This window comes from Vanessa cardui, chromosome 10, assembly GCF_905220365.1.
Source record: "Vanessa cardui chromosome 10, ilVanCard2.1, whole genome shotgun sequence".
NCBI lineage: Eukaryota > Metazoa > Arthropoda > Insecta > Lepidoptera > Nymphalidae > Vanessa > Vanessa cardui.
Window position 1 is genome coordinate 11,234,535 of NC_061132.1, and position 27,192 is coordinate 11,261,726.

Below are 27,192 nucleotides of genomic sequence, written 5' to 3' on the forward strand. Positions count from 1 at the left end.
ACAATGCAGCATAAAAAGTGCTCGTGAATATTTCGATATTCAAAATTAGATTTTTTTTTTAACATGAAAAAATTTAATTTTTTTTCTGAAAGGTTTCTGCTGAGAAAGGCCTCTCAATTGCGATACGATCCAAAAAAAATATTTTTCATAATCGTCCAATAAGTTCTTATATAATATCCCACCTTCTTAGTAAAAATCATTCCTCAATTTGACATAAGAGGTTTCAGTTAGAGTGCATAAAACCCGCTAGTAATTGTAAGATGTAGATGTGTGTGTTAGGAATATTTATTTTCATTGTAAGTTTGTATGTATGTGTGCTGCTATGCTCAATTTATTGTTACTTTTTTTTAATTGCATAAAGTCTTTTAAATATGCAATGATGCCTGATATTGAGTCCATTTATTAAAAACTTAAGGTCAATGTTTAACAACATTTTATTATTATCGAAATGCTTGCAAAGCTATGCTAAAATGATTGTATTTTAAAAGAATTAATAAAAGGGCAAAAACACATTATTTGTATAAGTGTCATACACATATTGATATTTGGTGTTGCCATTTTTCATTGTTATTTATTGGTTTATAATCTAATAATATGTATTGTATAGCAGTATTAAAAAATATTTATTGAAAACTTCATTAAATTCATAATATTAGGTATAATTAAATTTAAAAAATAAATAAAATTTTGTAGAAATTCGACTTGTGAAGACATAATTATTTGGTTGTTTTATACCTTAACTATGTTTCTATTCATTCTATTCAAATAGAATACAATCTTGTGTTGAATTAATTAATGTCAGTATCGTACTTGAATTATATACACCCGTCCCTATATTTAAAGTAGTCATTGTATAATCGTCTCTATTTCGTTTATAATAAAAGCTATTATGGTTATAAGTCATTCTAAACACACAATGTACTCATATTTTTTGGCATAATATACTCGTGCTTTGTCTTTTACATCCATAAATATTATATATGTCAACACTGTCAATGTCACTGTCAAAAATTTTAGTTACCATAATTTTACATAGTGATAAATTTAAATTACATTTTGTGCTTATTGCCATGAAATTGTTCCTAATGTTAGACTATAGATCCTGCATCTATTTGCACGATCAAACTCTAGAACATAGAACATTAATATTAATGTCTTTGCTAAAAATGGATATAAAAAAATACTTAGTTTTTTTTTATACTAAACTATGATTAATGTAAAACCTTTTTTATAAAAACTTTCATAAATTAATGCAATGTTTATATTGCATATAATTTTTATAATATCAACTAGACTGAACGGCAACTATAATGCTATATTAAATTTAAATTTTGTATCTGAATATACACATTATAAATTCTTGGTACTGATAATGTGCCTTACTATACAAAACTTGTCTTTCGATGAATTTACATTTCTTAATTATTGATGTACAATTTTTACTTATACTCTATTCCGACAAAAGAGGAAGAAAGTCAAATAAACAACATTTTTAACAGCAAATTGACACGATACCATTGGTCGAGAGCTTGATTAATCTATGGTATTCACTATGGATTCGAAAAAATGCCGTTTTGAACATCTTTTCAAGTGTTATCGAAATTTTGGTAGCAAAATAAAAGTTGAAATAAATGTATTAGCGTTGTTATAAGTAAAGTTATATTCATCATAAGTTCTTGGTAGTGCACAATATAGCAAATGGCATTATATACGTAAATAAGGTTTGTTTACCTTTTTTCCTACTTCCGTTTCAATATATAATACGAAAATACATTTGAGATTATATTGCAGCTAATTAAGTAACGATCTAGTGGATAGGCTTGTAAGTAATAATATTACACTGCCTTAGTTAACTATAAGAGTCGAATATTTGTAATTTTTCTAACATTTTATATGTTTATAATAAAATTGTTATGTTTGTGGAACAAAGACTGTTCTAGGTAATATAATTTTTGAGGGTTAAACTTATCTTGGTACGAAATTAAAATAACAATATCGAATTTTACAACGATTTTGTAATTAATATATGGCGCTTTGATAAAATGCTTTTGACGCAACAGTAAACGCGTTCTAATTGTTTTTTTACTTATATATAGATTGAAAATATATTTAATTAAATCAAGTTGCGTAGCTAGGTAAGGAAGGGCCCCGGTGCATTGAAAAAAATCGGGTCCTCATCCCCTCTTTCCCATCCCTCTTTAACTAATAATTACCCTTTAAAATTATAGATAACAAATAAGAAATCTTGTGCGCAGGGTCTTGATTTTCTAGCTTCAGAAGCTTAAGGTTTAGTTTAGAGGGCCCCCTGAACTCCAGGGCCCTGGTCCACTGCACCATCTGGCCCTACAATATCTACGCCACTGATTAAATCACTAAGTTAAATGAATTATTTCAGTAAGGCGCTGTATTGTAAATAAAAAGCTACAGAAAAACAGTCATTGTTCTATTATTACACTAAATATTCCTAGTAATGGTAGATTGAAATATTTTTATAGTCACTTAGACGTCTCTTAGTTATGTAGCTATGTAAAGTAATTTATTTTTCAATAATTATATATTAAAAGTAGAAAAAATATTTTATTTAAACCAACATCTAAACAAAAGAAGTACTTGTAAACAAAAAACAGTTAGAATTTTTTGTAAATCGATTGCGGCTTATTTTACGCAAATGTAAATTATTGTAACATGATGCTATAAATATTAAATAGTTTCTGTGATACATGCTTAGGAATACATTAACACTTGTTTTAATTAGCTTTAATAATGTTATGATTTTCAATTTTATTACAGTTTAAAGTTTTTTTTTAAATAAATAGCGTTATAGTTTATTTGAAAAATCATAGTTATTTCATGTCCTATTTACTATTAATATAAGTATTTATATTTTTGATAAGTATTCGAGTATTAAATTTTAACATTTAGCTATCACAGTATAAGTTTAAATATATATGTTGTGTTGTTTTCTTTTAAAAAAATGACGGTGTTAATATGGGTTAATTGTTTTAAAATAAGTGTTGTTTGATTAGTTTAAGTTCTTGTACTGAAACATAAATAAAATGCGCACACTTATCATGTGATGTCACATAAACGTTATTTCTTAAATGTTATTTTTTTAATCCTTTTTTAAAAATTTTGAATTAAGATACAGTAAAATCAATTGGTTCATCATCGAAGATTGCTCCTTCTAGCTTATTTGATAAATTACATATTAAGTATCTAGCTCTACTAGTCTATTTATATTTGAGAACAAAATAATGATATTTAGTCAGAAAAAAAATTACTTAAATATAATATATCTTTCTTCTCTCACCTAGCGCAGTCTTAAAGTTACACTCTTAAGATGATTTCTCGTCCACCTATCGATTCTCGAATCGCATCGATTCATCCTAAGTTGCACTTCAAAAAATGATTTTATAATCGTGCTGGAATAATTATGCTGGCAACACAAATATCTGTCTCGTCAGTCTTACTCGGAATCGTCAAGTCGTCACCATCAGCTGTAGGGTGTGAATCAACTTTCCTATTTCTTTCTTATCTGATAATTTAAAAATTGTACTGTATCACATTTACGAATAATGTTTGTAGTGGATATTAAGTGACTTGTTTCTTCATGAACATTCTGAAGTTGTTTAACTACTGAATGAAAGTAAACACGCACGATGTTTTCGCCTAAGTTTATGTTTGTAATATTTACTCTTCTAATAAGTGAATGCGTGCCACGCTCTATAGAAGAAGATGATGAGTCTTTTCTTAATCCTCCGAAGTACACAAGATATGATGACCTGGTGACTTTATTTAATAAACTGGAGGCCTCGTACCCGGAACTCGCTAAAGTGTACTCGATCGGAAAGTCCGTAGAAGGACGCCGACTTCTTGTGATACAAATAAGTGAAGGTGTGAAACAAATACATCCAGAAAGACCATCATTTAAATATGTCGCAAATATGCACGGTGACGAATCTGTCGGCCGAGAGTTGGTTGTTTACTTGGCTCAATATTTACTCTTAAACTATGGTAAAGACGACAGGATTACAAAGTTGGTGAACAGCACCGATATTCATTTGATGCCATCTCTGAATCCTGATGGTTTTGAAGCGAGTAAGGTTGGTCAAAGTTTTTTTTTTATTTCAATTTTATGGTTCCATTTTCAGATACAAGTTGGTTTAGCTTATTTAAATTCTTAATTTAAAAATGAGCAAAATCTTGATTATTACAATTGTAATTTATTTATTAAAGTTTTATTTTAAACAGCTAATAATTTTCCTTATATTAAACTATTAACATAAAATGGGATTCCCCTAAAATGACAAAAGTTATATCAAAAAACCATTGTTTATAAATTAAGATAACCTTATTGAAACACGAAAAAAACCTTAATTTGTTTAAATTTTTTTAGTTTCAACTATGTTTTTCACTCAAAAGTATATACAGATACATAGGAAAATTGTAGTTAGCAACATATTATTATTAATTAATATCATATCAATTGTCAAAGACCAAGGACCTGTAATTGATAACGAGGTTACTGCAAGTGTTTGCAAAATATAATAAATGCTATCATTGCATTTCTCTGCGCATATGTAAACAAGTCAATAAATTTATTGATATCATATAACTGGACCTTGAACATAAACAAAATGAATAATAAATGTGTATTGGAAAGTACATATTTAATGCTTTAATTTTCTAGCATGAATGCCTTATTTTTCTAGTACCTAGTAGAAAACGAACATTATAGTCAAAATAAAAAAAAAGAATTTAATTATTATCAGAAACTAAATGGGAATATAAAATCTTACTTTAATGTGCTTAAACAAATATTTATACAAGTAAATAATAATAAAGCTGCCAGGCTCAAACACACATCATATAAAAAAAGTTGTTCTTCGGTGCTTAATATTTCTCATCATTGGGGAATATGACATCAAAAAAAAGACATTACAATAAAAATAATATTAACTTCCAAAAATAAAAATTCTTATGACATAATAATATTTTATTTTAATAAAAGACCTGTTTTTGTCGTATTATATTATGATATAATTACTATAAAACCACATTACATAATTAATTTTATAAAAAGTTTCTTTATCATGAGTAGCTCTCATATTCAAATTGGAATCACAATTGTTATTTAAAATAAAAGTACTTAACTACAATACAGAAATTTGTCAACTTCATACATGATTTGTATGTAGTCATGTTATTGTCTTAACGCAGACAGTCAATGGAGTAAACAGCGCAGGAGACATGATAAGTATTACAGACTCTAAGATGCACTATTCACCATATAGTTTAAGCTCAGAATCAACTTAAAATTTACGGATTTACAATAAATGGAAGTGTCTAAAAATATCCATCCAAATCGCCTGTAAATTCACTCTAGTTAAATGTAAACTCTCTCCCATTCAGAAGGTAGCATCTCTACATCTAAAGTTAACCTTGTTACAAATATCAATTCATATCGAATTAACGAAATCTGAACCGGGAATAAACCGAAATAATCGGAATTTTACGCAACGAATTACGATTTTTTTACAATTTTTGCACTAATCTCGAAAATACAAAACATATAAGTGGACGATTAAATATTTTTAACTCATACAAAAAGCGACTCATAGACTGTCTCGCTGCAAAATAATATCTCGATTACTTTCTACATTCATTGAATACACTCACTTATTATTAAATTCTTTATATATTTTATCAAAACGTCACGAGCGCGTGATCCGGTATTCGTTAAAAAGTAAACCAGTTTAGAATATGTATTGTGTAACATCTAGTTGAAGGAGAAATTATTTTCTATATTCAATTTACATAAATGACTAGTAGCCGCCTGCGGCTTCCCTCGCGTTTGAGGTGTTGCTTGTCATGTGTCAGGCACAAGGGACATAACATCTTAGTTCCCAAGGTTGGTGGCACATTGACGATGTAAGGAATAGTTAATATTTCTTCCAGCGTCATTGTCTATGGGCGATGGTGACCACTTACCATCAGGTGGCCCATATGCTCGTCCGCCAACCTATACCATAAAAAAAGGCAAAAATATAGTCTTCTTGGAGTTCAAGTTTGCTTCATACCAAATTCCATCGAATTCTGTTCAGCGGTTTGGTCGTGAAGGAACGACAGACATGTCTGTCTTTGACAGAGTTACTTTCATATTAATATACATAATTTAATCCTATTTTAGTAAAAACACTCATATCATGTGTTGAGATTTATTGCAATTAGGTAACTTAATGTAATTTCTGAAGAACTTTTAGGAGTAAGTATGTATTTAACCGACATTAAAAAAAGGAGGTTCTCAATTCGATTGTTTGTATGTATGTATGTTGGTATGTTTGTTCTCGATTATCTCGCGTTTGGCTAAAGCCATTTGGATGCGGTTTTCAGAAAAGTATTTGTTATATTCAGACGAAGGTTTTAGTGCTTTAACCGACTCGAAAAAAAGGAGGTTCTTAGCGATAATTATTAGGAAATCTTAATTGATAGATCTCAATTTACATCATAATTTTTGCAGTCACCCTTTGACATTGAGTTTCAAGTTTACTGAACTTAATGTTATTTTTTTATATTTCGTGCGTACAATGATCGTAGTTCTATTTACTTAACTAATATTTAAAGCAAACACGAAAACCACAATGTTCTATGTTGGATACGACATTCGTAAGTGTAAACTATAATGGAAAATATATTGCTTAGTATTTTATCATAGACCAGGGCTCCAATATGTACTATTAATGTTTACAACGGACAGGCAGATTTCACCATTCTAGATGTATCCAAACTTCGGTACAATCTATATATCCAGAGGCGGTGTAAGGCGTGGGTGTTGTGGGCCACCTCCCACGGCCTCGCGGTACAAAGATCCTCGCGTCCGAAATTTGAAAAAGTACAACATAACATTGGGATCAGAGACCTGTAAAAAAAAAACAAGGGCCTCGCAAACTGTATCTTGCCCATATTAAAATTCGATCTTGCACTGCCACTGTATGCTTCTGTTATATATGTTAAAGTAACTCTGTCTTTCTGTCGCTCTTTCATTACCAAACCTATGAATTTGATGATGATGAGAGTGAATCAAAGTTGAACTCCAAGAAAGGGCATAGACAATTTTTTTACTCAACATAAAAAAACTAATTGCCAAAAACGCGAGCAAAGGCGCGGGCGACAACTAGCAGTCAATAAAAAAATATTGGAATTTTCTAGAAATAAATCTCAATAGCCGCTCGGAATTTTACAGTTAGTTTAATAGGCGATAAGCACGTAAAGCTCTTGATACTGCGCTGGAGCTCTGGTCGTATCTGACTATATGTGCCATCAAATTATGGTATGCATAAGAGATATCATGGATATGCAATTTCGGATCTGATATAAAAATATTTTGGATTATCCGATTGTTTCGGATAGTTCCATTTTTTTCTATGTATATTTCTATTTTTATTTCAATAACCGAATGTAATGAAATTTGGTTGAAGCAAATTTGAGCTCCAAGAATGGACATAGGCTACTTTTTTTGCCTGATATGTGACAACAAAAACCCTAAAACTTGAGCGAAACTGCGGATGACTACTATTTTTTATGGTATAGGTTGGCGGACGAGTATATCGGCCACCTGATGGTAAGTGGTCACCATCACCCATAGACAATGATTCTGTAAGAAATATTAACTAATATTTACATCGTCAATGTGCCACCAACCTTGGGAACTAAGATGTTACTGCCCTTGGACCTGTAGTTACACTGACTCACTCACCCCTAAAACCGGAACACAACAATACTGAGTACTGTTATTTGGCGGAAGAATAACTGATGAGTGGGTGGTACCTGTTTGTAGGATGTAAATCTGTTTGAATCAGATTGATTTGTATTTCGCATATACGATCGTATCGGTTACAGTTACGGAGCTTCATAACATTCATGGAATGCATAGTATATCCGTCGCAACCTTGACAACGGAATATAAATCTTTCGTTTAAACATATAATTGCATGGTACTTTTTAATATTATACATTTGATCCCACTCCTAAAGATATAGGAAAGCCTATGAAATAATTTAAAAAATATCCATCCACATCTGCTTTTCCCATAATAAAATAATAGTATAATAATTGAAAGTCGATATACATATAATAACATCAGCTCACTGTGCACACACACCGTCTTCACCGCGTCTATTTTATATAATTCTCTTTTCCCGCGCTTTTGAGATGTATGTCACTCTAGATGACAGATGCATAATTACACGGATAATATATCAACAAACACAGCCTGTAAATTCCCACTGCTGTGCTAAAGGCCTCCTCTCCCTTTGAGGAGAAGGTTTGGAACATATTCCACCACGCTGTTCCAATGCGGGTTGGTGGAATAGACATGTGGCAGAATTTCTATGAAATTTGTCACATGCAGGTTTCCTCACGATGTTTTCCTTTACCGCTGAGCACGAGATGAATTATAAAGACAAATTAAGCACATGAATCAGCGGTGCTTGCCTGGGTTTGAACCCGCAATCATCGGTTAAAATGCACGCGTTCTAACCACTGGGCCATCTCGACTCTTAGATAATATAATATATATTTATACAAAATATAAATCTAAACATTATAACTAAGTTACTATAAATCTGTGTACACTGCAGTAATCATTATTATATTTATATAATACTTTTTTACAGGAAGGAAACTGCGAATCCCTCAAACATTACGTCGGAAGAAGCAACGCGAAAGGCGTAGACCTTAATCGAGACTTCCCAGATCAGTTCGATAAGAATAAAACAAATGACGACGAGTACTTATTCGGCAATCGGCAACCAGAGACGGCCGCGCTGATGAAATGGGTTCTATCGAAGCAGTTCGCGCTCTCTGGCAATTTACACGGCGGCGCCATTGTCGCCAGTTACCCATACGATGACTCCAGGTAAAACCCGTTAGACGTTATTCCGCTAAATTTAACAATTCCACGATCTTAATATATTCATAAGTATGGAAATTGGATTGGATTGGACTTAAACATATCACATTTCAATTGTAGATTCTAGTTCTACGATAGCTATAATACTTTGAATCTAATGTTAACTTTATTTGACTCGACAAAGGCCTACTTTAACTTGAGGTAAAAGTTTCGAACTTAATTCACTGTCTCAGTGCGGATAAGTTGGCTCACAATTGACACAGGAATACAATGAGCATGAGCAGGAATGAGCGAGATATCAATTTTACACACACACATACACAAACATAGAATCTCAGCAGTGTTTGACTCCTGATCTTTGCTAAGGATGATTATCACTGAGCCATCTCAGTCAAATCAATTTTTTACTATTGTCATAGTTACTCGATTTTACTGCACGATTATACAGACTATGGTCTCCTGACATTTTACCAAATCTGAGTTATAATAAAAAAGTCAGAATCCAATGCTGGTCATGCATAATGATTAATTAAGCTATCTATGCAAATTTGTGAGAAAGAGTTACTAAGAAAGGGAATTAAAATACTGAGCTAATGATAGCTTTAACGATCCACAAGTGCTTATATAACGGTATTTCAGCACTGGTCAGGAATGTTGCATCGAGAGTCGGACTCCAGACGACAAGTTGTTCAAGTATCTCGCCGGTGTCTACGCGTCTCGACACGATGTGATGAAGCGTGGGGATGCCTGCGAACCCGAAAAGTTTAGTGAAGGTCTCACTAATGGCGCTTTTTGGTATTCCGTCCAAGGTAAGTAAACAAACCACCCCATACTACCCATTTAGTTATGTACTTAATCTAGGTATAAATTAATAAATAAATAATCTTACGATTGGGGTTGAAGATAGGAAAAATGTGAAATCGCTTGTAATCGAGAACATATCTAACACAAGAAAATCTAAATTAATATTATTTTCATTTTAAATATCAATGTAATATATGAAAATTAATTTGTCTTATTAGTTCTTATCGTTTTTTCTTAAAAATATTGATAATTACAAATATGCCAACGAAGTTTTTAATACAAAAAACAGAGTCCCAAAACGTAACTAAGAACTACGATAGACATTTAATCGTTAATTTATAAATGAATTAAGTCCTATACGATTTCACTTGCTTACTACTCTTTTGGACACAAAGATCTCGCGCAATTTCAAGGTCAGTTACCACTAAAGATATAAATAAATAGAGCTGAGATGGCCCAGTGGTTGAACGCGTGCATCTTAACCGATGATTGCGGGTTCAAACCCAGGCAAGCACCACTATATATATGTGCTTAATTTGTGTATATAATTCATCTTATGCTCGACGGTGAAGGAAAACATCGTGAGGAAACCTGCATGTGTCTAATTTCATCGAAATTCTGCCACATGTGCATTCCACCAACCCGCATTGGAACAGCGTGGTGGAATATGTTCCAAACCCTCTCCTTAATGGAAGAGGAGGCCTTATCTCAGCAGTGGGAAATTTACAGGCTGTTACTTTACTTTACTTTACCACTAAAGGTTACATTTTCAGGTGGTATGCAAGATTTTAACTATCTCCACTCGAACTGCTTCGAAGTGACTTTCGAACTATCCTGCTGCAAGTACCCTCTAGCTGAACAAATGCCCAAGTTCTGGGCCGACAACCGTGAACCTCTGCTAGCATTTATCGAACAAACTAATATTGGAATACGAGGTTTCGTTGTGGATGAAGCGGGGGAGGCTGTAAAGGTGAGAAAACCTGATTCAAGTATTTCATCTGCTAGTAGTTTATACTATACTTGGTGGTAGGGCTTTGTGCTAGCCCGTCTGGGTAGGTACCACCCACTCATCAGTTATTCTTCCGCCAAATAACAGTACCCAGTATTGTTGTGTTCCGGTTTGAAGGGTGAGTTTGCCAGTGTAACTACAGGCACAAGGGACATAACATCTTAGCTCCCAAGGTTGGTGGCACATTGACGATGTAAGGAATAGTTAATATTTCTTACAGCGTCATTGTCTATGGGTGATGGTGACCACTTACCATCAGGTGGCCCATATGCTCGTCCGCCAACCTATACCATAAAAAAAATAGTAGTCATCCGCAGTTTCGCTCGAGTTTTAAGGTGTTGGTTATCACATGTCAGGCAAAACAGTAGCCTATGTCCTTTCTTGGATTTCAAGTTTGCTTCATACCAAATTTCATCAAAATCGGTTCAGCGGTTTGGTAGGGAAAAAGCGACACACAGACAGACTGAGTTACTTTCACATTTATAATATTAATATAGATTATGTATAGCCTACCAATCCATGTAGGAATAAAGATAAACAAACCATACATATAGGTATTTCATGCGATTTGCTAATATCTCGGCTTTATTGTGCACTGCTTAGATGTTGTGACAATATATTATTCTTATTTATAATAGACCACTGTTATAGTGGCTATATATAGCTTAACTCTTTACTTCTAAAATTCCGATAACAGTTTTGTCGACGCTCAAAACGCCATTTTGTCAAATCCATAGTGAATATAATTGATTAATCATGCTTGACCAATGACATCGCTTCAATTTGCTAGCGTTGTTTGTTCGCCTTTTCTCTTATAGTATATGTTTATGTAAATAATATATTAAAATTGAATTTCGAAATTCATTATCAAAGCAAAAAAATAAAGAAATAAAGAACATCAAAAACAATAATAATAAAGTAGCCATTTTTTTTAGAGTAGACGTTTTTGTTTCATAGGTTTTCTTTTTTATAGTCCATCAGAAATGTAGATTAAATATAATCGATTTTCACTTATTGGGAGTTTAATACAGCTCAGCTAATTGTTAAAAATGTATACAACTTGCTTTCATTAGTAATTCAGGTTAATACAAATTCATTGAACTTTTTCGAGTATCATATTATATATTTTTGTTAATCCATCATTGTATTAGCTAATTTCATTAAAACCTCTTCAAACTAATATTTAATCCGAATTATATTTATAGAATGCTGAAATACTAGTTGATGGTATCAACCATCCGGTCAGAACAACGGAATACGGAGCGTACTGGCGATTGTTGCTGCCCGGTCAATACAACATCACAGCTTCCGCGCCCGGGTGAGTATGTGACATATATGTGCCCAAAATAACAATTAATTTAAGGAAAACTTTTCAAAGTCAATAGTATAACATAATATCTATTACACGAGTAAAACACACGAGCCAATTTAAATACTGCCGTGGTATATCTATAATACCGTTAACTGACATGTGATCGATTTTCACTTTTGGTGGCGTATTAATAAGAAAAATATTCTCTATCGACATATGTACGCGATTTCTTGATATTATAGTTAAATGGTTTTATCATCGATAAGATACATATGTTTACATTTAAACCGCGTTATTTTTTTAAAGCCTATTAATGTCTTCAATTTAATCTTTTAATGTTAACTCAAAACATAATGTCTTTTAATAAATATAAACTATGAATAATTTTATTACTCAAACAGAAGTTAAGAGAGGTATGTTTAGATGCCTTTACCACTATTATTGTATTCTTCGTCTAGATACTTGAGCCCCGAAGCAGTGACGGTGACGGTGACCGAGGCGGAGCCGACCAACGTCAACCTGACCGTCCACCGTCGGCCGCGCTCGCTCGCCGCCGGTAAGTCGCGACACAACACCGCCGTCACCACCACACACTGCTGGCTTCTTGTACATTTCGTTCTCGTACTCATATTGCAAGCGTAAGGCTAGACAAACATTACCTAAATTATTAAAGTTATTAATTTCGCGATATTTACCATGTTTTTTATTTTTGATAATTGGAGCTCGATATTTCGACATTGTCTACGAATGTCTTGTTCACGAGACTGAAGTGTGCGGGTAGATGCTGATAATGTTAGAGGTGTCCGTATCGAACTACCTCCTTTCTCGTACGTTTGCTACGTAAACACCGGTCACCACTACTATTGTCACTTTCACCCCTACCATTGTCACTAGTTGAATTTATTTTATGTACACTCGACACTCGATCCCGTGTTTTGCAGACGAAACTCACCGTATCAATTCGAGCTCCACCGAACAAAAATAAAAAACATGGTAAATATCCCGAAATTAATAACTTTAATAATAAAAATAACCATGTTAATTTAAAATCCTATATAAAAATTACCTAAATTGACATCCTTAATATATAAAAAAGGTTGTGACTGCCATCTTTAATTATGTTGGTAATAATAATTAATGATGTGGTAGAATATTATAATTTTATCGTTTATCCAAAGAGTTTTTAATATAAGAGGCTTAAGATAAAAAAAAAATAACTTGCCTGAAGTTAACATATATTTTAGAATTACTTTTAAAGTCGTCAACTTTTTCTTTTAAATTCAATTTTAATCATTATGTGATATTTTATCTTTAGAAACTAAAATACAATTATTTATTATTAAAAAAATAGCTTAGTAACTTGATCTATTAAAGTGTCTATAAACCATGTTTGAAACTAGCTGAATGAATTTTTTTAAAATTATATTTAAAAAAAAAACATCATTCCAATTTATAAAAAAAATTACTCAGTATTATTAGTACAATGACGTCAATTAACAAGGGATGTTTGTAAATATAATTTATGATATTTATTTAAATAGAATAGTATTGTATTGATTATAATGCACAAAAGTTATTTAAAAATATATTTAAAAAATTAGCTCAAAATTAAATTAAGTATTTAATAAGTGCGTACGAACTTATTGCTTCCAGCGATCTCTTCCAGACCAATGAAGGATTTATTTAGGCTTATTTTCGAATATAATGTTTTTAATGGACTGCATGTGTGTAAGACATGAATAAAAAAATAACAGTCTTAAGAATGAGATATAGATTATATATAATATTTTAATCGAAAGACGTTGAATAATTAATATGAAATACAACAATTTTTTTATCTTTATTAATGTCTCTGTCACTTTCAAACACATAATAATCACTTAAGTGCGAAAGGGACAAAGAATGTGCATTTTTATTAGTGGCGCAGTGTACCTTTATCGTGAATTTTAATAAGTAAGACTTTATAAGTGACTAATTTCAATATGTTTTATAGATTGTAAATGTTTCTCAGTTAGACTCAGACCTCATTATTTTCCCGCCATTTTTTGAAGGTTTGAAATAGTAAGAATGATTAATATTGAGAACCCTTGTTTCATTTTTTTCACATTTATTTATTATGACGTAATTAAAAGACATTTTATTGTATTAAGTACATTTACTAATTTTGTATGAAAACAAATATTTTTTGGTATTTGTTAAAAGCTGGCAACACATAATGTTAAGACTTTATCGTATCATCGTCACTGCCATTTTATAATTATAATATGGTATTAATTTAATAATATCTGTAGAGTTAGTGAGTAAGCGTAGATATCAGCCCAAGGGACAACACCTTAGTTACCAAAGTAGGTGTTGCGTTGGCAACGGTTAGGATCAATATTTCTAATGTTCAGACTCATTTTTGCCAGTCAAATGGCATGCCGTATTAAATATATTGATAATATTGCCATATCATTAAAATCATAGAACTACTGATGTATTTATAGTCGTTGTTTCTGTAAATAATTACCAAATAACCCAGCTATGGCTTTTACTAACAATATTTAAACTTTCACAACTTCTTTTATTAGGTTATTTTCTTTGACTTTTTCTATATTATCTTAAGTCAAAATTGTAACTTGACTAATTTATTCAAAAACATTGTAAATAAAAAATAAGAGTATTATTTGATAAATTGTTTGCTCATTAAATTTAATTGCTCAATAAATGTATATGTTGTAAAAAATGTAAGTATTATACGAAACTGTTCAATTATATAGCAATAATCTAATAAAATTACTAATATAATCTGAATTAGTTTTAATATTTTTTGTTTTGTTTTTGTATTATTTAATTCCCTGAATTTTGTTATGTTTTTAGATAAGATTTTCTTATAGCAATGTAACAAACATTTTATAGCAATAAATACTGACACTTTTGAGCACCATGGTGTTGGGTAAACTTTATTATCCTGCATGGTGTCTACGATACCTACTCTGTTCTTACAAAAACAAAACTTAATAAATTCATTTTTTTTTTGTTTAAAGTTAGCTTGGACTCATGTCACGTAATCATTATTTTTTATTGTATAATTATATAGTAACATAATTATAATATGATTAAATTTATATTTTCTAGTACAAGTAGTAAAATTAAGTCGAAAAATGAGACTTAACTATGTAGGTAGATACATGTTTCAAAAGCTGTTTTTAAGTTCAATTTATCATTAAATAATTCATTAAAAATATGTCACAAAGTTCGTTTGTATAGAAAATACACATCTGAACATTATCAAGACTATAGTTTGAGCAACAAATATTGAACAACAAAAACAGTCTGTAAATTCCTCACTGCTGGGTTAAGGCCTCGCCATTTTAAGGTTCGAACGGCTATTGAACAAAAATATTAAACAAATATAGTACGACAAAACTTAAAGTAGCATCGGCAAAATTCGTAAAACCGATCACACCCGAATTGAGTACGCTATCCCAAATTATCAATATTTATTTCTTATGTGAATATGATCTTTACACAAACGTAATAACTTGTAATATCATATGACCTAATATAATCGTCAATTTGACACGTCGTCGATTTGCTTTCTCGGGTTGAGCTGACGTGAGAATCTATAGAGACTAATAGGGTCGAATGAGAAGCTATTTCTATTGGTTGTGTAAAGCGGTAGTAATCGGTTTTACGAATTTTGCCGATGCTACATCTAAGTTGTTTCGTACTATACATAATGTATGATTGACACGTTTATTCCATAAATAATATTTTTCGGTGGTGGTTTTATTTCTTGTTACGCACTTTTGATTTGCCCCTTCTTTCTTTTCCTTTATCTAATATATGATTTTCCTTAATTTTCTATTTTTTTTTTAATTATTTTATCATGGGATAACCATTAATTTTCTTAATTTAAAGGACTTCCCTTTTATGACAAACTTAAAAAACAAGTGTGTTAAATTGTCTACTAAAAATCTGTAAATTACTAAGCATTACACAATTCCACTGACTGACTATCACCACAGAGTAATTAACATACCCTCTAATCTTCTTGCTAACGACTCGTATTCAAAGATATTTGATTTAGCCTAGCATACTCTGTGATTAGGAAACTTTCAAGTACATCAGTTGTCGTGCCATTCCAAGGTACGCGTCCAAATCGGGGCATCTCAGGAGTGCGTAACAGGTTCGCACGTCACACCATCGACGGTCTTTCCGCAGTGGACTTCTCCCACCACAATTACGTGAAGATGGAAAAGTTCCTCCAGAAATTGGCAGAGTCATACCCTGACATCACAAGGCTGACGAGCATTGGCAAATCCGTGCAGAACAGAGAACTGTACGTTCTGGAAATTACTAGAGAACCTGGAAGACATATACCTGGTAAGAAAAATATGGATTCCATAAATTTATTTCTTGGTATTCTTATAAATAGTGTTATTATTTGCATTAGTCGATCTCTTTTCGACTTTTCCATCATCCAAGTAGTCTCCCACAGAGTAAGAAAGAGGAACTAACCAAGTGTGCAGGGGGGGGGGGGATATTGCAATGCTCAAGTGTTGTGGTCACACGCTGTCTCTTATCTCTATCTCACAGTATCGACGCGATCGGAAATAGTTGAGGTTGAGAATCAAAAGGTATTTACTACTGTTTAACATCGATAAAATAATGGTAATTTCTCCGGAAAAGTCGACCATAAATATAGACTGATGTGTAATATTTTAAACTATAGCATAAACTTTTCCTGACGATTTTTTAAACCTCATACATAAGTAAGTAAACCTATTTTGGTAAGAAAAAGACACTTTCAATGCCCAATTTAACGAAAATACCAATATTTAATATTTACCCCTCCAATTAAGCTTAAAGCTTGTGGAGAGAGGACGTCAAAAGCTAGGCCATGATAGAACCTTTTTACATCACTAGTAAATCATTGCACTATCGACGTTTTAACTTGCATCGAGCAAGTTTGGTTTGATTATAAGTTCTGTCACGTTGCAATCTTTCACCATCAGGCAAGCCAGAATTCAAGTACGTAGCGAACATGCATGGAAACGAGGTCGTCGGTCGAGAAATGCTGTTGCTGCTGGCCAAGTACCTCTGCCAGCAATACACGAGCGGTGACCTTCGTGTGCAGACGATCCTCAACAACACCAGGGTCCACCTGATGCCGAGTATGAATCCAGATGGATATGAGATGGCGAGAGTCAGTGAGTGGCTTTAGATTTTGCATTTTATATGATCTATACTAATATTAGAAAAACGAGTTCAACTAGATGATGACCTATGATGACCTCCATGGTCGAGTGGTGTGTACACCGGTTTTCATGGGTACGCCACTCTGAGGTCCCGGGTTCGATTCCCGGCCGAGTCGATGTAGATTACCATTAGTTTTCTATGTTGTCTTGGGTCTGGATGTTTGTGGTATCGTTACTTCTGATTTCCATAACACAAGTGCTTCAGCTACTTTGGGATCAGAGTCAAGTATGTGATGTTGTCTCATATTTATTATTTTATTTATTTATTTAACAGTTTATTAAAATTTGCCAGATACAGTACAGATACAAATATATAAGTCACAGGAAAGCAAAATTTAAAAGGTATGCTTATCCCTATAAGAGATTTCTTCCAGCATACCCAGAAGAGTGAGAATAGACAGAACAGTGAAAGGTAGACAGGCAAGAGTTTACAATTACAAAATAAAACTAAAACAAATACTAAACTAAAAATAACTAAAAATATATATATAATACATTAAAGTTTACATATATAAATGCATATAATATACATACATATAAATACATATGCCAAAATTAGGAGACTGATAAGAAATGCTCTTTTAACTTTTTTTTAAAAATGTGAATTGAATTAGAAGTGCGAATCGTGCACGGCAGAGCGTTCCACAAACGCGCTGCATGCACTGTGAAAGCGGAGGTGTAAAAATTAGAATTATGAGAAGGGATTTGTAGTAGGAGCTGGACATTAGGACGGCAAGGAGAACCTGGAGGATGCAAGAACTTGAAACGTTCTCGAAGGTAATTGGGATATAAGGGATTAAAAAGTATATTATAAAGGAGACATAGAACGTGAGTATCCCTGCGAAGACGTATAGGAAGCCACTTGAGTTCAGCTCGGAATCTAGAGACATGATCAAATTTGCGTAGACCAAAAATGAAGCGGATGCATAAATTTTGTAGCCTCTCAAGTTTATCAAGCAGTTCTTCAGTAGCGTCAAGAAAACAGGAATCAGCATAATCTATCAGAGGAAGCAAAAGAGATTGAACAAGAAGAGTTTTTGTTTTTGTAGGAAGGAAATATTGAAGAGGTTTAAGGGAGTGAAAGGAGAAATTAATCTTTTTACTTACCTCATTGATATGCTTGGACCAGGACAGGTCACTACTGAAAAGAAGACCCAAATTTTTGGCATGCTCGGTATAATTGATTGGTATGCCGTTATATGCTAAAGGAGGAATGCTATTTAAAGAGAGACATTTATGCATATACCGACTTCCAACAATTAATGCCTGCGATTTTGCGGGATTCACGACAAGGCCAAAACTGTTAGCCCAATTGTGAATCCGTTTGAGGTCTTCGTTTATACCAGTAATAGCCGTAGTAACATCCACAACACTAAAGTGGCGATACAATTGTAGATCATCTGCATAAAGGTGAAACTTAGAAGAAATTACCGCTGATATAGTATTAATGAAGACAGAAAATAAAAGAGGGGATAGCACACTGCCTTGAGGAACGCCCGAATTAAGCGCACTCCAATTTGAGCTTAATTCACCCAACTGAATGCACTGCGAGCGTCCTCGAAGATATGATTCAAACCAGATACACGCAGAGGATGACACGTTTAAAGATCGTAAAACGCATAAAAGAACATCATGATCTACCGAGTTAAATGCATTGCTAAAATCAAGCAATACAACTACAGTAAGTTGACGATTCTCCATAGCGTATCGAATGTCCTCCGTAACCTTTAGAAGCGCTGTAACCGTGCTGTGACCAGCTCGAAAACCAGACTGCCAAGGGCTCAGGAGACGATTAGACACGAGGTAAAACGCCAACTGTTCGTGAATGATATGTTCCAAAACTTTAGAAAGGAAAGGGAGGATTGAAATTGGTCTATAGTGTGAAGGAGAACTAGGGTTAGGTATTTTAGGTAGAGGGATAATGTGAGCATTTTTCCATACTGACGGAAAAGTGCAGGTATATATGGAGTAATTATACAGATGCGTCAGGACAGGAAGGAGCTCAGAGAGAATAGGGAGAATCATTCTGGAACAAATCGAATCACTACCAACTGCAGCTGATTTAATCGATGATACATGTTTCTTTACATCATCTTCGGTAACTGGCTGAAGAGAGAAAGAAGAACATTGCGGTAATACATGTTTGGACAAGTCCGAAATAGTATTTGATTTAATTACATCGTCCAAAACAATAGGGGATGTAGAAAAATGTGAATTTAAAGCATTGAGATCCACTAAATTGTCACCAGAAACGGGAACTTTACCAACACCGAAAGTTTTTAGGAAATTCCAGACCTGTTTACTGTCAGAATTATGAATAGTGTCGTGGATGTATCTACGCTTCGCTTCACGACATAATTTGTTGCATCGGTTTCGCAGTAATCTGTACCGGTCCAAGTTATCATCAGACGACCATTTTCTAAGGCGAGCTTTAGCTTTATCACGCTTTGACATCATTTCCTTTATTTCGGAAGTGATCCAGGGAGCTGGTCGGTGCTTCAACTTAACTCGCTTAATAGGAGCATGGCAATCATACAGGTCCATCAATTTGGTGTTAAAGAGGCTGACCTTCTTCTCAATGCAATCTTCGTCTAAGATAGGTGTCCAGTCGATGTTACCAGCATCACGCTTTAGCTCGTCATTGACGATTTGATTGAAGCTACGACGAAAGGTATATAAAGGTTTTCGTTTGGAATGGCGGACATAATAGGAGACAAATATGAGGTCGTGATAGGAGAAGCAGGAGGGTAATTGACCGTGGGTGGCAACATGATCAGGAAGAGAAACAATAATCAGGTCGAGAAGAGAAGGTGTAGTATTAGGAAAGTGATGTGTAGTAGACAGAGGGAGGGAATGTAAGTTTAAGGACGACAGAATAGATAGAAGCTTATTCGAACGAGAATCATTTTTTATTAAACATGTATTAAAATCTCCTAACAATAGAAGATGTTGGTACAAAGGACAAAGGTTGTTTAGGATATTGTCTAGGGAGGAGAAATAATCAATGTGAATTGAGGGACTGTACAGGACACCTAGGAGTACTTTGGAGTGGCCAAGGATAATTTCAAGGAAAAGGAATTCAGCGGATTCGGAGTATTGGTTAGGAGAGGACAGTACAATCGTGTATGGGATTCCCGTTCTTAGATAGATAGCAACCCCACCCCCACCCTTTCCCGTTCTATCGTTTCTTATTAACTTGTAGCCGGGTAAGGAGAATTGAACGGAGGGAAGTGAAGGTTTTAAGAATGATTCCGAAATCAAGATAGCGTCTACTTGACTGTTACTGAAGGACATTGAAATATCAGAGAGATGTGCAGGGATACTCTGAGCGTTAATGTGGACGATATTAAGGTTAAGAGGAAAAGGAGAAAAAATAGCGTTTAATTGGTCATGTAACAAAATGTCAGGGGAACCATCGCTTTCGGCACTAAAAAATTCATCACAGGAAGAAGAGTAAGAATTTGAACTAATGTTGAGTAGATCGGCATAATCCATATTAAAAATTAAAAAAAAAATATATATATAATATAATATAAAAAATAAAATAAAATAATATATAAAATATTAAAAAAATAAGAAATAAATAAATTTAAAATGACTAAGTTACTATATCTACTTTACTTAATTTATTTTACGAACTACGTTATTTAATTATATTTAAAAAAAAAAATGCAACAAAATTTACATATCAATAACACCACTCAAGATTAAAAAAAAATAATAAAATAAGAAATGCATTTTGCACTCATAAGTAGATAACTTAATAAGCATAGAAAACATTTTTTGTAATAAGCTTTATAAATGCGCTGTCACTGTCATGTGTAACAGTGACATCCCCATATCGTATGTCACGTACAATGACAATGACTAGTGCAAATTACGAAGGAGCAATTTAAAAAGTAAATTAATAATAACAAATAACTTATTACACAAAGGAATTACAAAAAAAGTTTAGTTACCCTACAACGAAAGACATAAAAAAAAACCAAACGATGTAACCCGACCAAAGTGAAGAGGTACGTTTACGTTAAAGTATTTAAAATATTTTATATAGTGGCTGTACGAAAACAATACCTAAGTTACAGTTTGCGCCTAATTTTTCTAGGAGATTTCACGAGCGGCTTTTCCTTTTCCTTGTCGGCACTCTTGATTACCGGACGATCGGGCAAGTCTTGCTTCGAAGAGGAAGAGAACTTTGAAATAATATCTTGGAGATCGGACATAACTTCAATTTTTCTTCGCGTCTTGTCAGGGAGCAGTATAATAATTTTGCTATCAGAAGTCCAGCAGCTATTAACGCCGAAATGTTTTCGCGCTTCCATGAAAACGTGATGTTTGGATTTCGTAAGGAATTCTGATATAGTAATGCCGGACCCTTTGAGTGAAGTCTTAGAATTCCATACGAGTTGGCGCATGTTATAGTTGTTAAACCTGACTAAAATAGGCCTCGGTTTACCTTGATGAACTCCCAGGCGATGGCACACTTGCAAATCACTAGGTCTGACCTCGGACAACTCTAATCGGTCGGTTAATATATTGTGAACAGTGTTGTCAAGCTTTTCATTTTTTTCTTCAGGGACACCATGGATAAGGATGACTTTTCTACGTAAGTGAGCTTCGTGTCGTTCAAGACCAAGGGTCAACATCTCAACTTGTGATTTCATAAGTGTGAGAGTCTTCCAAACAAAGACTTTGAAGTCGAGAAACTCACTGGCCAATGACTTCAAATCCATAGAGGGAGCAGCAGATGGCGGGGAAAGTTTTTTCAGCCTCTCTTCGTAGTTCTTCATTCGAGAATCAAACATTTTCACTATTTCATCAAAGTTAGAGGACATTTTAAGTGATTGGTCCATGTTTGTTGTAAATAAGGTTTTTCTTGTGCAAAATAAAAGTGAAAATTAAAGGAGTGGTGATTGCCTTTTATTATAATTTTAATTCATGTGATAAAAGTTTTTAAAATAAATAAAATTATTAATTATGTTTAGGAGCTTTATAGAGAAGATGTACACACTTGTAAGTCTACCCACAAAAAAATTTATTAATTTATTTATTTATTAACTTGTGCTTTTTTATTTAGGAGATAACTTCCGGAAATGAGGATCCACAGAAAGAAGTTTCGCTTATAGAAAGCAACCTGTACGATTTAAAATTAAATTTATATCATATCGTTTTCTTTATCAAGAAATTGTATCCGTGCGAAGCCAGAACGGATCGCTTGAATTATATAATCATGTTTCAAATAAGTGAACAAACCATGTAACCTTGTTGTAATGTTCCTTTTGGTTCACTTAAGAAAGTTTTAGATTTTGGGTTTATTTCATTACGGTTTTCTCTGACGATAGGTCTGTATAATTGTCTGAATTTCATAAGACTTGGGCGAAGGCAAGTGTTCTGATAAGTAATCCGCGGTGTTGCTCGGATTTGAAACAACTATTTGAAATCTTCAGTACGAATGAACTGTTTTAGGAAAAACTATTCGAAAAAAAATAGTACAATATTTTTGTTGTTTATATGTTTGAGAAAAATATTTAACGCAAAATTTCACCTATTATTCTGTACTCACTTGTATAAGTAATAACTTGTATTTCATTATTATTAAAAGAAATTTATTCATAGCAAATGCAGATCAGATATTTAATCATTACATAGTATGATATATGCTTCGGTCTTAAAATTACGCGCCAGATTTTGATGTGTTTTTTTTGATAAAGTCATCCAAGAGGAAGGTTTTTGTATATTATACATGGACAAAATAGTAAAGAAACACTGATAATTTTAGAAGTTTGTAATGTTATCTCAATAAACAAATTATGTAGTATATTTAGTATCAGCATTGCACCCGTGCGAAGCCGGGGCGAGTTGTTAGTTTAATATAGGTAAGATTAGCGTGTGTGTGTCCGATATGCTGTCGTCAAATTTTGCTGAAGTGTGTGTTTAGGTTTTTGTGTGAAAACTCATTTTATTTTATCACATATTGCATGAATTTAAATTGTAAATATGCAAAAGCGTGGCGTTTGCAAAGTTTTTAGCTGAATTATATTTATCATAATAATAAACTGCTTGCAGTACATCATTATATAATATATATGTTTTTATAATTAAGGGGACTACGGCAGTACAAATGGCAGGGAAAATGCGAATAAAATCGATCTGAACAGAAACTTCCCGGACCAATTTGGACCAACTAAGGTACAACTATTTTTTATTATTTTTAAAGAAAAATAGTACTTTGTATATACAGAAACTTTTTTAATGGGAGCCAAATAGTCTTGCTGTATATACTAGTTTTAAATTAAGGTTATAATATCATTACACAGTCTGTTACTTCTTTGCGCTTAAACTGCTGAACCGATTTGGATGAAAATTCATATGGAGATAGATTGAGTCTCGACGAAAGGCAAAAGCTACTTTAATGCATTCTGATATTTTTTAATTTTTATATATTTAATAGTTTAGTTTACCTAAATAATTATATAATAAATAATCATAAATGCTTTCTTAAATATTATCGTAAAAAGTATAGTAATAAATCTTTTGAAGAACAGATTTTTTATTGGCACGACGATCTGTAAAAATTATGATGTCAAATATTCCAATGACGAATATTTTAAAATGACTACTAATATTTAAATGCGAACGTAGAAAGCACTATCTGTCTCTCTCTAACGGCTAAAACACAGAACAGAAATTGTCTATATTTGGTATGAAGCAGGACAAGCATTGCGCCAATACAACACAATCTACTATTTTATACCTAAATCTGCAACCACATAACACGCAATAAAAACCGCGGGCTGACATCAGCCGCCTATGTAAGTCCACTCCTGGTCATAGGCCTATCCAAATACACGCCACTGTGGTCTTTCTTCGGCTGGTGGCGGCATAACCATCAAAAAATAGGCGTATAGTACGACACAACTTAGATGTTGCATCGGCAAAATTCGTAAAACCGAATTGAATACGCTATCCCAAATTATCAATATTTATTTCTCACGCGAATATGATCTTTGCACAAACGTAATAACTTGTAATATCATATGACCTAATATATTCGTCAATTTGACACGTCGATTTACTTGCACTTGCTTTGTCTGACGCGCGAATCTATAGCGACGAATAGCGTGATAGGGAGCTTTTTCTATTGGTTGCGTAAATCGGCAGTAATCGGTTTTATTTTAATTCCATTGCATTATCCGATGCTACATCTAGTTTGTGTTGAACTATACCTAAATACCTCAGGGCGGTGACGGTCAGTAGCGTCACCGGTGCGAGAAGCTGCGTCCTGCGATCGCCAACGCGCCTGATCAGCGTGGCGATTATAGACAATATCCTCCTTACAACACAATAGGCTATTTGACAACGCGAAAAATAAATCGTGAATTATTGTAATCAGAGTATATTATGAGTTTAAAAATGGTTAGTAAATAAACGAAACTAATAGAATAAAAATGCATTTTTTCAAACGTTTGTCACGTGACACAAAACGCTCCTGATTGGCCGAGCTTATGATGAAGTCACTTTCTTGTAAACCTTGCTTTTCTACTATATGTACCACAGATTAAAATACAGCAAATTCACGTCACCGACCCCATTGCAGCGCCATATTGTCCAAGTATTGTTTTCGCGCGTTATTTAAATATGGAATTTTTAATATGATATTCTTCGGCAAATATTTACTAGAAATAAAAAAAATCAACTTTTACTGGGTCCCTTAACCTCTACTAAATAATATAAAATGGATTTTATAAACCAGTCAAATAGCCTATACGTGTTAAATTTTTATTGTACACTATGTATTAGGAGACCACTGAAAATCAGTGTAGAAGCAACTATGTTTCTATTTTTCACTGAGTGGATCTCCTTTTGGCTGAATTGCACTGCTGCACACTATTTATTGTTTTATATTATTTTAATTATTAATTTTTTACTCAAAACTTGTTCTGTTGTAGTTGTATTTTTAGTTATTATTATTTTATTTATTTTTTTTGTTTGGTGTATTTTAGGATAAGTGATATTTTGTTATGTTTCGTTGTTTATGTTGTGTGAAAGTAGTGTAATTTGCTGAATAAATGTTTATTATTATTATTTTCCAGCTAAACAGGAACCCGGAACCGGAAACACTGGCGGTGATGAATTGGACTTTGTCCATCCCGTTCGTCCTGTCTGCTAACCTGCACGGAGGGTCCCTGGTCGCGAACTACCCGTACGACGGCAACCAGGACATGATCAACGGCGAAGAAAACTTGACCCCGGACAACCAAGTCTTCGTGCATTTAGCGCAAGTATACTCGAATGTAAGTTTGAAAATCTTTTTTTGGTAAAATTTCAAAGATTTTACATGTAGCAACATGTTTTAATATAATTAATAGTCACAACCCAGTCTAAATAAAACTAATTATAACGGATTTGAATCGCGTATATTAATTATTTTTGATATCCCGACATTTTAGGTTTTAGGTTTATCTTAAATAGACCAAACAAAGAGAAGTATCGGTACCAGGGTCAAGGAACATATGGGAGATGTCAAAATAGGCGTTCTTCAAAGTCTGCAGTCTGTGAACATGCTCTGGATAAACCTAACCATTTTATTCGATTTGATAAACCACAGATCCTCGCTAAAAACACAGATTCATTCCTAGAATGGTACGCGAGGCTATTGAAATTCAAAAACATCCGAACTTCAATAGAGAAGATGGTTGGAGACTTTCTATCACCTGGGATCCACTTATTAAAAATTTATAATCCCAAAATCCAGCAGACTGCCAGACCTAAAGATCAGTGCCTTCTGCGTGCAACCGGAACGTTACTCAAGATACCAATTGAGAAATCGTTGGCGGGAGTTGTAAATAATATTTCTTTTGTACATCAAATAGACAAATGCCATCTTAGTCTACCCGTGACCACGAACGCTGTAAAGTGCTCGATACGTCGGTATGTCAAAAATAATTAATATACGCGATTCAAATCCGTTACAACTAGTTTTATTTAAATGTGTAATAATCACGAAAATTTAAGACAACATTACACAACCCAGTCTTTGTGCATTTAGCACAAGTATACTCGAATGTAAGTTTGAAAGATATAGGGTATTTTTTTGGACATAGACAATGTAGTAAAGAAGCACTGATAATTTTAGAAATTTCTAATGTAATGTCGTAAATCAACAAATTTTATAGTAGATTTAGTATCAGTGTTGCCCTTGCGAAGCCGGGGCGGGTCACTATGGTTTAAAGCCTAGCGATATAAAAGTGGCATTTATCGTATTTTCTTTATTAATTTGGGGTATGTTGAAAAAAAGACGATTTTCTTATAATGTATGTATATTATCAGCATTTACCCCAACAAAGACGCAACTACCATCCGTAACTAATTATATAAAAAGCAGATAGACCATTGAGCGCTAACCCCACCGACTTCGTTCTGAGCCGAGGTGCGATCTCATATGAGACACCCTCAGGACGAACTTTAAACCCGAACTCAGTGCTCAACCTCAGGGCTGAGGACATTAGTACTCGTCCGAACGTCCGGTGACGCTGTAAAGGCCAGTAGGGCCAACAGCAATACTTCACACAAAAAAATGCTTAGCGCTCAGAGAGATCCGAGCGTTCGTCGTGTACACATGTCTCGTATTTCCTAATTACGTTGTTATTAGACGATTCTGTTCCTCTAAAACTTGTATTCGCCTTGTTAGATGTTTGTATTTGCTTTTGTTTTTTAATAATTTCTACTTCTGGTTCCTAAAAATGTTATATTTCATAGGCTCATCACAAAATGCATCTCGGTCAGCCCTGCAAGGACACAAGCTTCGAAAGCTTCCCGGAAGGCATCACTAATGGCGCTAAATGGTAAACAATCTTTTTTTTTTTAAAACTTGTTTCAGGAAGAAAATAAGAATAAAAGAATATGGGACAAT

The 27,192-nt window shown here is 33.4% G+C and overlaps 1 protein-coding gene and 1 long non-coding RNA gene across 3 annotated transcripts in view; both read left to right on the forward strand.

Annotated features, from left to right (window-relative positions):
- Positions 1 to 3,449: 3,449 nt before the first annotated feature.
- Positions 3,450 to 27,192, forward strand: part of LOC124532697 (carboxypeptidase D-like) — a 39,173-nt gene continuing 15,430 nt past the window's right edge. Inside the window, exons 1-11 of one of the 2 annotated variants that reach the window (XM_047107722.1) lie at positions 3,450 to 4,103; positions 8,676 to 8,917; positions 9,551 to 9,720; positions 10,489 to 10,685; positions 11,930 to 12,042; positions 12,495 to 12,592; positions 16,168 to 16,404; positions 17,037 to 17,231; positions 23,383 to 23,468; positions 25,373 to 25,573; positions 27,039 to 27,124. In XM_047107722.1, the coding sequence (XP_046963678.1) occupies positions 3,660 to 4,103; positions 8,676 to 8,917; positions 9,551 to 9,720; positions 10,489 to 10,685; positions 11,930 to 12,042; positions 12,495 to 12,592; positions 16,168 to 16,404; positions 17,037 to 17,231; positions 23,383 to 23,468; positions 25,373 to 25,573; positions 27,039 to 27,124 (2,069 nt within the window). In that variant the 5' untranslated portion in view covers positions 3,450 to 3,659. The remainder of the gene's footprint in view (positions 4,104 to 8,675; positions 8,918 to 9,550; positions 9,721 to 10,488; positions 10,686 to 11,929; positions 12,043 to 12,494; positions 12,593 to 16,167; positions 16,405 to 17,036; positions 17,232 to 23,382; positions 23,469 to 25,372; positions 25,574 to 27,038; positions 27,125 to 27,192) is intronic. The other variant, XM_047107723.1, reaches the window with a different exon arrangement.
- Positions 21,079 to 22,185, forward strand: LOC124532698. The gene is made up of 3 exons (XR_006966659.1): positions 21,079 to 21,295; positions 21,385 to 21,777; positions 21,856 to 22,185. It is a non-coding gene; the product is annotated as an uncharacterized LOC124532698 (long non-coding RNA).